The sequence below is a fragment of the Choloepus didactylus genome, chromosome 4 (genome assembly GCF_015220235.1).
Source record: "Choloepus didactylus isolate mChoDid1 chromosome 4, mChoDid1.pri, whole genome shotgun sequence".
NCBI classification, from domain to species: Eukaryota; Metazoa; Chordata; class Mammalia; order Pilosa; family Megalonychidae; genus Choloepus; species Choloepus didactylus.
Window position 1 is genome coordinate 148352223 of NC_051310.1, and position 14110 is coordinate 148366332.

General features: G+C 41.8%; 1 protein-coding gene across 28 annotated transcripts in view; it reads left to right on the forward strand.

Moving 5' to 3' along the window:
- RYR3 (ryanodine receptor 3) overlaps positions 1 to 14110 on the forward strand; it is a 514330-nt gene that overhangs the window by 337222 nt on the left and 162998 nt on the right. For all 28 annotated transcript variants that reach the window (XR_005216490.1, XM_037834372.1, XM_037834393.1 and 25 more), the window contains 2 exons: positions 1367 to 1469; positions 2297 to 2434. Coding sequence is in view for 27 of the 28 variants with exons in the window: in XM_037834372.1 (XP_037690300.1) it covers positions 1367 to 1469; positions 2297 to 2434 (241 nt within the window). In the remaining variant the exon portion in view is untranslated. The remainder of the gene's footprint in view (positions 1 to 1366; positions 1470 to 2296; positions 2435 to 14110) is intronic.

Consider the following 14110-nt stretch of genomic DNA (forward strand, 5'->3'; position numbering starts at 1 on the left):
CAACAAACCAAGTACCTGAGTTTATCACCAGTAGAAATTATACAGTTTTCATATCACATTACAGTGGTTACAATAACTCTAAGACCATAGTGGATATGAGACCTGTTACCAGATCTTTTTACCTAATGAGTTAATAAGGTATATATGTTACTATATCACAAATTTTTTTTTATGATTTCAGTAACTGCATTTCAGTATAATTGTTTCCCTTTATGATCCTATATGTGTTATTTTATGTATTTAAAATATTAATCTGAGAAGCAATCCATGGGTTTTATCAAACGTTAAAGGAGTCCATGGCACAGAAACAATTAAGAATCCCTGGGACAAAACTCTAAAGGAAAATAACAGATTGATTGCATAATCATGAAACCTATATGTCAAAAAACAAAAATGAAAACAAAAATCCATGAACAAAATTAAAAGCTTACTGAAAACTGAGAAATATATTTGCAGTATATATTGTGAAGTGTCAATAATCTAGAAGTGTACCAAGCACTCACTGATTAAAAAAAGATAACTACCCAAAAGAAAAGGGGAGAAAAATCATTGCCAAGAAGTGTATGAAAGAAGGAAAAAAATGACGCTTATGTGTGGAAAAATAAATTCCAACCTCACTAATTAAATGCAAATTTAAAGAACTGCAATATGACATTTTTCACCCATTAAATTGAAAAATATTTGGAAATGTGTTAATTCTAATTAATGGATATGGCAAGGCAGTACACACTCATTTAAATTTGGTAATAATGTAAATTGTGAGCTTTCTGGAGAGCAATTTGGCAGTTTATATCACAGGCCATTAAAATATACAAACCCTTTGATCCAGTTATTTCATGTCTCAGCATTTATCCTAAGAAAATAATCAAATGTGAACAACAATTATTTAAAAAGAAGTTCAAACGAACTTTAATTCATAATGACAAAAGATGGAAACAATTTATACCAGGGAGTTAATTTTACATAAATTATTATTCATCTATATGGTGAAATGCAAGTATTAAAAATTAGTTTAGGAAAATGGGAAAACTCTAATTAAATGGAAAAATCAGGTATAAAAAATTGTATCTAGAGTGAGATCTCATCTATTTGATACATAAAAACTAGAAGATTTTAACAAATATTTTTGGTGATAAAGGTAACTTTTCTTCTTTATGCATTCTCTGGATTTTGTACAATTAATAAAATAGTTTCGTAATCGGGAAAAAGTAAATGCTACTTTTAAATGTTGACCGTCTTTATTAAAAAATTTGTTTTGAATTAAATAAAATTTGCAAACAATGTTAGGTATCCGGCCAAGGCAGGATCTGCACTCTTTTGATGGATGCTGAGAACCAACTAGCAATTCTTCTTTTGTCCCTCACAGATCAATATGCTTCTCAACTTTCAACTGGGGGAGAACTGCCCCTGCCCTGAGGAGGTCCGGGAGGAGCTCTACGACTTCCACGAGGACCTTCTCCTCCACTGTGGTGAGCTGCCCAAAGAAGGCTTTATAAAGAGAAGTCTGTTCCTGATTCCTTCGTTAGAAGCTTTCAGCGGGGTGGGAAGTTGTTTTGTATTTAGAATAACTAGAATACTAATTGTTCACTGTGTGATTCTATACAAACTGCTTGCAGAGTCAGAGAAGATACGAGAAATAACCCTGACAAAATACACAACTGAAATGCCTTTTACCTAGAAGAGATTGTGTGAGTATTTAGGGAAGGAAACAGGTCTCTGAAGAAGGGAGGAACGTAACTAATCCTTATATATATATATAAGCCTTGCCCAGTGTACTTGAAGTTGAGTAGTAGGGATTCTGCTCCCAGCCCAGAGAATTTCAATACCTCTGCTTTTTAGCTATTAGAATGACGAAAGGATTGTAACTTCTACCCTCAAGGATTCCAAACCAGCGATCCCTACTTTGACACCTGTCCTCTGGTTTTAAGTGGCTGTCAGCATCTGCACTGTTTGTACATGGGCAGATTAAGTAATATATGTGAAATAGATTATCTTTTCATTTGAAATAACTGAACGTTAGCTCTCTCTTTCAGAGACTCTAAAGTCCTTTTCTGGGTATGAGTTAGACAAAGTCTAAGGATTAAAATTATTTGATGTTCTTGTACACAAGAAATAATCTTTTTAAAAAAAGTTCCCAACATGCATTACGTATCTAGATATTTATGGGAGGCCATTGCCTAGAATATCTTTAGGAAGAAAGTTCCAGAAGGGTGAGACACAATCTCTTTATGTTCTTTCTGCCCCACAGTGATTTGATATGCTGGTCAGGGTTTCACTCTGTTCTGTGGCTTGATAGGAGTTCCCCTAGAAGAAGAGGAGGAGGAGGAGCAGGATACCACCTGGACCAGAAAGCTCCGGGCCTTGGTGTGTAAAGTCAAAGGCCCACCCAAGCCAGAGAAGGAGCAGCCAACCGAGGAGGAGGAGAGATGTCCTAGTAAGTGACGGTGCCTTTCCATTACAGCACCCCCAACCCTGCGCTCTTTGAAGAATTGATTCAAGTAATTGGCTGTCTAACAGATTCTGTAAGATAGATATGGGTTTCCTAACTTGAACTTGAAAGGAAGCATCTGTTATGTATTTGGGGCTAAGACCTTCTTCTGATTTAAGGAACTTGTTTTCAGAGTTGTCTGAAACCAAAGAGGTTGATCACTTGGTGGGTCTGTTTTCATTGTCTGTCTACTTAAAAATGTCTTTAAATGGATTTCTGTTCTTCCTGCTTATATGTTTCTATAGTCTTCCTCTTCTAAACATTTGTCATTTCTGTAACTTCTCTTTGTGACTGCTTAGCATTTAAAACTGCCCATTGAGGAAGTAAGACAGTAAAATGGGAGTCAAGGAAGTAGGATACAGAGTTTTGTTTCAGTTTGGTTTTGGCTATGATTTTGATAACAGCATCCTAGAGGGTTTTGACCTTCTACTTTTCACCAATGCCGAGCCTCATCCAAACGCATTTCTCTAATCTTTGGAGCATAGATGACTTCTACCCTTTGGATCCATGTTGAAACAAGATCTAGTTTGTTCTGCAGAACAGTGAGAGTCTCCAAACCATAAACATTTCACGAGAGGGATTTTACATGTAATCAGTCTACTGTTTAGTACAGATTCAGCAAATTTATCATTTGTCTAAAAAAGATGGAATTTCCCAGTTTTAATATATTGCCTTTTATCATGTTCTCTGTTCCTATCAATCTTGGAACATGCTTCTAAATCATAGACTATGACCAGTTTGTCTGAAAACACAATTTTAGAGTTCATGCATCTTATTGCCCTTTATATTGAACTTTCCTCTTCATAAAAATATCCCTGAAGGGAAACCATCCTCACAATTAATCAACAGGCACATTAAAGCCTCTGGAAAAGTAGAAGGAGTATTTGACAGGAGTTTCGCTGGCAACCCTTGATCAGTCTTGTCTGTCAACATGGAAGGGGTGGGTCATCCGTGAGGACAGACCAGCGGTATTCTAAAGCCACAAAGAAGTGATTTTCGATTCCCTTTGTGCTTACTGCCAAAGCAGAACTAAAAATAGACCAAGCTGACCAGTATGTCTTTTATATTACCTGCCAAGAGTCTATTTTGAAAATAGATGCTTCTTTCTGACCTTTTTTCTCACACAGTATGTCATGACACTTAGGTGTCTTTCAAGGTGACCATTTCACATCAGGTAACTGTAGTCAGACAGATGAAATCACCTGCAGTCTGGCTCTGTGAAGTCTCCCTAACTCTTAAGAATGGTGTCCAGGCTCCAAGGATTATACATTTCAGCCCTGCTGCCTTGGGCTTCAGGGTAGACGGATCAGAAATCTGATAGCATGTGCAATACCCAAGAGGCCAGCCCAGTGTGAGATCCATGTCTTCACCCTATGCTGCTTCCCCTTCCTGAAGTGGAATTTTGAGAGCTTCAAGCTTTGTGTCATAAGTGTTCTGTCCTGGGGTCCCAGAAATAAAGGAAATGGCCAAAGTAGTCAGGTATGTCTGGTTGTCAGCATATGGGCTCCTTGCCAGATGTTACGAAGACATGGGTCCCCTCACTCAGGACTGACATTATAAGAGGAAGTGGTGGGAATCACCCAGTCACCTTCTCCACCCCACCCCCATCAGTTTTTTTAATTTGATCAAATGGAGACATTTCTGCATGTATAATAGGTTGCAAAACTCCTTTAAATTGTAGGTAACTTTGTTCATGTTATTGCTTATCCAGATTCTCTTGGTAATGTAGATAGTGATAACAACATTCTTTAGTGAATTGACAATTTACCAAATACTTCTGCATATATTAATTCACTATTTTTGTTTGTTTCTTGATCTTCTATTGCATAATTGAGGAAAACCTCTGAAGAATTAAGGGCTATTTGTTCAGTAATTCATTTGTTCCACTCTTACCTGGGTCCGGAAAAATTTCCAGTGATTCGTCATCACTAGCCTAAGGTAACACCAAAATGAGCCACACTGTGACTTGATCTCAGGTCTTCTGGCTCTGATTTCATGCTCTTTCCATTGTGAAGCTTGGCAAAACAAAAAAAGAAAATATATATGTATGTATATATATCATGTTATGTTTTTATCTAGCTTACTACATCTGTGAGGTAATTCGCTATTGTAACTCACTAGTATATGTAGGAGATCTGAACCAAACAGAGTCAAAAAGTTACCTAATCCTCAACCAAACAAAGATCTGGACTAGGGGTTTTCAGTGAAGGTGGTGGAGCCCACCCTGCTATTTCTCCTCTCTGAGCAGTCGATGTTGGTCAGGTGACCTTCAGGGAAACCTCAACTTTTGTAGGAATGGGGGAGGAACGGTATCCTGAAACTAATGAGAATTCTGCCAGATGGTTCACCATTTACAGGGATTTGCCAACCTGCCTAAACTAACCCCAAGTCACATTGTCCATGAAAGCTGTTACAGTATTATCAAAAAACTACATGATAATGAAGAAGTAAAAATCTCATAGTAGCAGTCCACTGTACTGAGTTACATTTTTTTTTTCATAAACCAATACAGCAAATTCTCTAGACATAGATGTAGAAAATATTTTCCTGTTAATTCTAGGCTAGTGCTGCTCACACACTGCAGTATAATATGTACAGTTTCCTTGAATATAAATATGTAGCCACTGAATTATTCCTCCTGGAAAGGACAATCCACTTCTAATGCTAAACTCTAAAATGAGCAAAATGAAAATGTCTGTCACTTTACACATCAAATCTGATGCCTGATCTCTGTCATTCACTGAATGATTGCCCCAGGGGAGCATTTTTAATCATCTTCTCTCTATGAAAAAAAACGTCCCAAGAGGTGTTATGCTCTTGACAACTATGTGGAAAGAAGGACCCTCTGCTCATGTCTGTCTCAATGCTTAAGAGGCCTTGAGATGACCCATTGAAATTCAGCTTTGGTGACATCAGTTGAGAATTTGAATCTAGTGAGTGTGGTTGAATCTGTCTGAAGGAAGTGAATATCACTCTTCTGTTGGTAGCCTTGTGCTGTTTGCCACGCAGCTCTATCTCTCACAGAGCTGAGAGTTTGCAGTCTTGACCCTGGTTAGCACCTGCTCTCCCCTGTTGTTTACTGAAGGTCACCAGCACCTGCTCTGATAAAGAGTAGAGCTAGAGGTGATCCTGGAGGCAACCCTGAACCCACCAGGCTCCAAACCTGCTACTCAGGTCAGCTCTTGCCCAGTCACTGAAAGGCTTAAAATTCTCCCCCACCTAAAGGCTACAGCTTGTTTATTGCTGAGGAGGAAAAAAGCCTACTGTTCACCAGCAAAATAAGTCATGACTCCCCAACACAAATACCACCTACCAAGCAACTCAGTGGTAGGTACATCTGTGGAGCTCAGATTATACTTTTAAGTCTCTCATCTAAATTCTTTCCAAACAGCCTCTCCCCAAGAAACTCACACACAGGTACCTCCTGCATGAAATCTTCCTTCAACCTCACCCTCCTTCCCCTCACCCCAGCCATATCCAGAAATTTCTAACATGATATTATTACTTTCCACCTGGTGTGGTTATTTGTGTACCTGCTTGTTTTCCTTATTAGGTCTTAATTCCTTTGAGGACAAGGATCGCGTCTCACACGTTGCCACATTCAGCTCACCGGCACAAATCTTTTTTGAGCTCTAGCTGTATACTAGTCTCTGGAGGCTCACAAAGATGAAGAGAACAAGGGCCTGAAATGGGTATGGACATGGACAGGCAATTAGTATAAGCATGAGGTTGGGTGTGCTATAATAAAGGTGGAAACAATTATTATAATCGGCCAGAAGAGAGGGATTGGGAAAGTGTCCATAAAGAACATAGATGAGTAGGTGACATAAGAAGGAAAAGGTACTTTTGATAAAAAGAGCAGCTTCAACAAAGGCCAAGAAGCAGAAAAGTGTACAGGTCATGGGAGTGGCAAAGAATTGAATTGGCTGAATTATAAGAGGGGGAAGATGGAGTCTGGGGAATATAAGACTGGAAAGATATGGTGGTGTCAGAACATGGCACGTCTTGATAATCCAGTGGTTAAGCTACATTCAGGCTGAGAGTGCTGCGTATTTGCTGTGCCCATGTATTTTATAATACTTGGCCTTACAATTCCAGGGTGGATGGTGCAGTATAGAGGATTACTGTTTATACGGTACCCACTTTGTCCTGAGCATTGTCTTAAGCGTTTCTAGGAATATTATCTCATTCAATTCTCCCAACAGCCCTGTGCCGTAGACCACTTTTTTCCTACTTTATGGCTGTGGAAACTGATGGTAATGACAGCTTAAGTAAATTCCCACAGTCACACATCTGGTAAGTGGTGGCATAAATATTCAAACCTTTTCCTACCTGAGTACCATCCATATTGTGCGTATAATAACACTCTGCCTCCTGTAAGTGATGGATAGAAAGGTGGTTGAGGATTAAATCATCATTTTACTTAACAATAATGAGGTAGTCATGCTCACAGTTTCTGGAGTTAGGCTGCCTAGTCTTAAATCCTGGTTCTTCCATATAATATCTGTGAGATCTTGGGGACAGAGCTTCTCTGTGCCTCAGTTTTCCCACCTGTCAAGTGGGCACAGCATTAATACTCACCTCATTGGGTTGTGTGAGGATTAAATTAAATTGTTTAACATTTACAGAGTGTTCAAAAGTATGTCTGGCACATTATAAGCGCTTAATTTTAATCATTTTGGCTATTCAAATGTTTATTGGACACCTACCATATCTCAGGATATATTACACATCCATCAAGCCTGCTTAGCAAGATAATAGCTCCAAGGATTGCAGTGGGGAGATGTTGGAGGTGTGGGGCCTGGCCAGATGTGACTGCAGCGTCCGGATGAGTGGTACAAAGGATTCGGGGAGGGGTGGTCTGGTGGGCAGGATGATGGCCCCCCAAGGCTGCCCACATCCTCATCCCGAGAGCCTATGAATATTTAGGTTACATGACAAAGAGGAATTAAGGTTGCAGATGGAATAAAGATTGCTCATCAGCTGACCTTAAGACAGGGAGATTATCCTGCATTATTGGTGTTGGCCCAAAGTAATGACAAAGGTCCTTAAAGTGAACACAGAAGGAAAAAGAGCCAGAAAGATGGCAGCAAGGAGAACTTGGGCCCAGGGTTGCCAAGGAAGGGAGAAAAGTGGGAAGCCCTAGAAACCAGAAAAGGCGAAGAAAAGTAGAGCCTCCAGAAATGAACACACCATGCCAACATCTTGATTTTAGCCCATTGACATGCCAGGCTTGTCTCCTACAGAACTGAAAGATGATAAGTTTGTGTTGTTTTAAGCCATTGAATCTGTGTTAATTTGTCATAGCAGCAATATGAAACTAAATACGGGGTGACAATAAAAAGTGGATTCCAGATGTCAGGCACATTATAGAGGTAGCACTGGCATATTATGGTAACCTGTTAGAAATGTGCAGAAGAGGATGAAGTTAGAGATGGCCTTGATAGGTCCTTGAGAGATCAGTGTGATTATGTCCGGAGATACGGGGACCTGAGGAGAGGGGCAGGCCTTACTTTTACTTAGCTCCATAAAGACTGCGAGAAGATTTTCCAAACACCATGTCATTAGCCTTGAGAGCCCTTCATGGCAGGCAAATCAGACATCATTAGTCCTTGTTAGAAATGAGGAAATGGAAAATCTGAGGTGGTAAGCGACTTGCCCTGGGATCCACACCTGGTAGATGGCAAAGCAGGAACCAGAGCTCATTGCGTCTGGCTCATGGTCCAGTGCTTCTCAGCAATAGGTGCACGACAGGTCCTCTGCATTTGTTTTATCGATGTCAGGCCCTGTCATTTGGTAGCCTGTTCGGTGATGAAGGAGAGAGTTTGGTTCTCAGAAGAGAGAAAATCTAACATTAACTGAGCACTGACTTTGCACCAGCTACTGTGCTAGATATTTAATGTACTTCATTTGTTTTTATCCTCATGACAAGTGACCAAGTTTAATGACAGCCAGGCCCCCATTTTACGTATGAAACAACTAAGCCTGAGAGAAGCAAAATAGTTTGGACAGGCTCTTACTTACTTGCAGCAAGTAAGGGAAGGGGCTGGGATTTGAATCATGCTCTCTCTGGTGGGTTGAATTATGTCCCCCAAAAGAAATGTCCAACCCCCAGGACATGTGGATGTGACCTTAATTGAAAATAGGGAATTAAGGCAAGGATCGAGACGAGGTCATCCTGGATTAGGGTGGGCCCTAAATCCAATGAGATTGTCCTTTGGCAGAAGAGAAGACTAAGGGACACACAGAGAGAAGGTGATGTGAGGCGGGAAGCAGAGATTAGAGTGACACGGCCCTAAGCCAGGGAATACCCAGGACTTCCAGCAGCCACTAAAAGCCGGGAGAGAGGCGTGGGGCAACTTCTCCCTCAGAACCAACTTCGCCAACACCTTGGTTTGAGACTTCTATCCTCCTAGAAGAAAGTAAGAGAAGTTACTGTTGTGTTAGGCCATCAGTTTGTGGTGATTTGAGGTAGACCTGGAAATCTAAGGCTCTGTCTTTCCAGGGCCCATGCTCCTTCTGGGTTCTGGTGCCGCGATGTATGGGAAGGGGCTCTCAGCAGAGGAGGGAGGGTGCTAGGAAGCATAGATATTTAGGATACGCGCCCTGTAGCTTGCCTCATCATCAGCTTATTTTCCATAATGGAAGACATAGAAACTAACATGGAGCAGTTCGATTGCTTTCCCAGCAAAGGCAGAGACCATAGGCTCAAGTACTTCTGCTGCCGTCTCTCTGTTCCATCTCCCTTTCAAGGATTTTCCTCCCTAACACGTCAGCTAGCATCATCTGTTCTCTCTGTGCTCTTTACCCCGTCATCATCATTGGTCATTTAATCGCCGGGTGTTTTTGAGAAAGTGATTATGAGGCTGGTTGACTGATTTCAAAAACAACAGGCTAATTATCTCTATATGATGGATGAGACCCTGGGGGCCTGTAGAGAAGGACTGGCAGTGTCAGCTACAAATACTGCAGAGCCGTTTGGCTGGTGGCTTATGGGATTGCCTCTGACAGTTAGGGGATGTCCAATGTCCAGCAGGCTAGGGACTCTGTCCTCGGGGTGAAGCCGTTTTCTTTTACACTTGCCTCCAGCCTTACGAGTGGGGAGGCTCTGACCAAGGTAGAAAACCACTGTGAAGGGGGAGTTTAGAACCAGATTTACCCGAAATATCCCACCACCACACGGCTGTCTGCACACAGCCTACCCTGAGAGCCAAGGCCTGCCAGGCTGACTGACGCAGCTGGCACACTTCAGTGCTGTACTGAAGTCCAGAGACCCCGTGTCCAGTGCTCCTTCTCCTGTCCACCGCTCGCTCCCACGGCTGTCTCAGCAAACCACCTCATTACAGGAACTTTGCTTTGTTTACTAAAATGAAATGTTTCTTTGCCCAAATAAAAAATGAAGTGAGGATTAGGCTAATCACAGCCATTGTTGTTGGGGAAATGCATTCCCTACCATGCCTGTGTCTTCTGTCTTTACACAGTTTGCTGAGAGCATTAAATGATAACTCACAGTGTTCAGCACAGGGTCTGACGCACAGAAGGCTCTTAGTGTTAGCTGCTATGATTGTGAGGGGGAGGAGGATGTTCTAGTCAAGCAGCCAAACTTTTACCCTCATCTCCCCGCCAAGGAAGCCAAGGGAGAAGGAAATAAATATGCACGTCCAGATATTAAATATAGAGCTGGGGAGAATGAGCCCTGGGTCCCTGCTGCTTGCGAAGGAGCCTGGGGCTGGCCCTGCTACGTGCACGTGCCTCTGCGGCTCTGACAGCCACTGCCTTGTTCACTGGGACCAGATTACAGGCAGTAAGGAGGGCAGTTCCTTCTTGTCACCCAGGAACCATGCTCCAGGTTGTCTTCACAGGCCTTTCCTTTCAAGTGTCCCCAGAGCCTGGGAACCACATTCTCTGTGATCCTGACAGCATCCCTGTTCCAGAGATATGAGGCAAAAATGGTCTCGTGGCACAGCCTGGGCCAGAGAGGCACAGAAATCAACATGATGAATTTTACGAAGGTCTCCTTGGAATGGATGGCCGAACTTCCTCCCTGACCTTCTCTGATAATAAGCAGTAGATATTTGGCTACTTTGCAATGCAGACCAGACTTTCAGCCTAGAGGAAGCTCTGAGGGCACAGAGCACAAGGGGTATGAGGCTTTTGCAAGTAAATCTCCCCAACTAAATCCAGATGTTATTATTGTGCCACCTGACTCCTGATGTAGGAAGGTTCCTTTCTCTGCCAGCAATCAGGACAGTCATTGCAAAGGCCATCAAGTTGTCACAGCTCATCTCCTCGATGTAAATGATGAGTGATGTGCAGTGTTGCCTTGATAATGGCCATTTACTCACTGTGGTCAGAAACCTCTGGAGTTTTGAGATTTTATTTCTTCAATCTCAGGTTTTACAATTAGAGTGGTACAAGCTAGGAAATATCGGGATAGGGCAGGTTGGCATTAAATGTGGCAGTAAAATGTGGTGGTAAAATTCTTTGTGCTCTTCAATTTAGACTAAATGAAAGCCTATTATCATTTTAATAAATTAGTACAGCTCTTTTAGGAGCTCAGTGGGTCCGATGGACATAAAACCCTACAATATTAAAGTTGGAAGTAAGTTGACATCATAGAAATGGAACAGAGACTCAGCCCAAGGTCACACAGCCAGAGCTGGAATATATCACATTTGCATGCATTTTCTTCAACATGAAGTTTATATTGCTAACTTCGTTTATTGATACAAATTCGAGGCTCTGGGGTAGTGAGTAATCTGCCCAGCTAAGAGTCAGTTAGAAAAAGAGCTAAAGCCATATCATTTACAGGACTTTATTTCTGAATCCATTTTATAGTTTGCTAAGAGTCTCCAGAGGGTATAATATAAATTTAAAGCATCAAAAAATCTAAATATTTTTCTGAATTTTTTGAAGCTATTGAAAGCAGCTTATGCCAGTGGCCTAAGTTTGAACCCTACAGTATTAAAGTTGCAAGTAAGTTGACATCATAGAAATGGAACAGAGACTCAGACAGGTAAAGTGACCTTCCATTTACTAATTGTGACCTTGCGCAAGTTTCTTGACCTGTATGTGCTTCAGTTTCCTTGTCTGTAAAATGAGAATAATAGCCTCCACCTCATGGAGTGGGGATGGGGGGGGTGGGGGCTGGTATTAGGATTCAGTGAAACAGTGCTTGGTTTAACATTCTAGTACCTACTTAGAAGTCCGTATACTCTCCACTTCTGAACTGAGTACTCAAAGTATAGGTCATAAGAACTTCATCTCCACATTTATCATTTCAGATGCCTTCAGCAAAAAGCAACAGAAAGCCTGGCTCAGACAGAGTAGTAGCCAATAAGGGGCTTCACTGACTCACTGAGCTGAAAGTTTCGAGGTAGAGCCTGCTTGGGATTGAATCAAGGTCTGCTCACTTTCCCCACTGTCTTGTTCCATGTTCCGGCTTTGCCCTCAGGGCCAGCAGCAAGATGGTGGCCGCAGTTCTGGGCCTCACAGCCATGCACTCTAGAGTCCAAGAGAAAAGTAAGAAGGCTTTTCCTACTCCAGCATTCCAAATGAGGCTCCTGAGACCACCTTTAATTGGAGAATTTGGTTCACGTGCCAACTCACGAACCAGTGGAAATGGAATGAGCTCATTGACTTAAGTCAACAGAAGCCCACCTTTGGAGCAGGATTAGGTTGGCTTTCCATGAGGATATTTGTACAAGGTCTGGGTTCTGTTAAGAAGGAGGAAAGGTCAAATGGATGATGGGTATGTGGTCAGTAATATTCATTAGGCCATTATGGTTACAATCCTCAGCATCTTTACTTAACTCAATGGTTAGTGCTGAGATGCAGGCAGTTCTAGCTCTTGTTCAGAGAGAGAGTTGAGGCAAGAAAGCTGTGCTGTGGGAACTGGAGAAGATGTCTGTGATCTGTGCGTGTTACCTAATGGGTCATAGCAGCTCTACAATAGGTGTTTTCTGTGTTAATGTTGGTTTTGGTTTGGGCCAGAGCCAGGCAGACCTCATTTGCAGCCCTACCATTCCTCCAATTGTCTCAACACAAACAGAAACTCAATCTCTCTCAGGTGCAGGTTTCTGTGGGCACTTGGTAGGTTGGTGACTGGGACTCCCCAGTCTGATTTATAGCCTCAGGAGAGGAGTCGCTTTTCCTCAACCCAAGACTTTCTATCAGTGGGAGTGTGTTGGTTTCCTATGCCGCTATATTAAATGACCACAGATTTAGTGCTTAAAACAACCCAGATTTATTACCTTATAGTTCTGGAAGTCAGAGCCTAAAATGGATCAGCAGGGCTACATTCCTTCTGCAGGCTCTAGGGGAGAATCCATTCCTCCACTTCCCCAGCTTCCAGAAGCCTACTGCATTCTGTGACTAGTGGCTCCCTTCCAACAACAGCAGCACTCTGGCCTCTGCTTCCGTCATCACATGTGCCCCTCTGACTCTGACCCTCCTGCCTCCCTCTTATAAAGACCCTTATGATTACATTGGGACCACCTGGGTAATCCAGGCTACTCTTCCAGCTCAAGATCCTTAACTGAATCACATCTACAGAGTCCCTTTTGCCCTGTAAGGTAACACATTCGCAGGTTCCAGGGATTTGGGTGTGGACATCTCTGGGGGGCCATTATTCAGCTGACCATAGAGAGGGAAAAAACAGCGGTGAAAATACAGTTGTTCATTATACTTGGAAGTGGCCTACCACCTGTTACTGCCTCTAGAGCATTTAAGCATGCCACAAGCTGACTTTTTAATCATCTAGAATTTAAAAATAAGTGCCTGTAATTTAGATGCACATAATTATTTTTTTCTTTTCCCATTGTGAGCATTATAAATTACTTTCTAAGATTAATCTAAGTACAGTGCAATTTAGTTTTCTCTCTCTCTCTTGAATGTAACTGGAAGGCTTCTAAGTTCTTGACCAAACTGACCCACATTTAAGAGTGCACTGACAGGAATACAGTACCAGCGTGAGTTCTGGATCTGTAAGCTGCAGGGATTTGTTCCGCCAGTGGCCAACATCTGCTCTTTGATAATAAGCATGCATTTTGTTGTTTGATAGCCACTGTGATCTGAATTTGGAAGAGAAAAGAAAAGATTCTTTTCAGACCCCTGCAGGCTAAAAATTTAAATCGACTCCATGAGAATCAATGACTTTTCTCTTATCATAGCTGGCATTGCAGCGCTGTTAACTGGACCGTCTTGAAGAGTTATGCAACTACAGTGGGTGATTCTCTAGAGAAATTCCTTGTAAAGTACACAGCACAATGGGTTGGGGGTTCTGAGGTCAGAGGAGGAGGTTACAAAATGACAAGTGGAAGGGAGTAAACAATTTGAAAGTAAATAATACCTGGGCTCCTAAACTAATGTACTAAGATTAGCTCTGACTCAAAAACACTCTAATCCTTTATTATGTGAACGTCTGACTAGTCCAAAAATCAGGTAGTGCAGTAGCTATTTTTATTTTAAAGTATTTTTCAGACACCCAATCTCCCTAAAGCAATACAATGCCTTAGAAGTATTTCCATTCTGAAATACCCTGAACAGTCATTTAAAATATGGCTTATAGATCATATATTCAGTATTATTGCCTAAATGTGACTTTCCCTAATTAGGCTAATT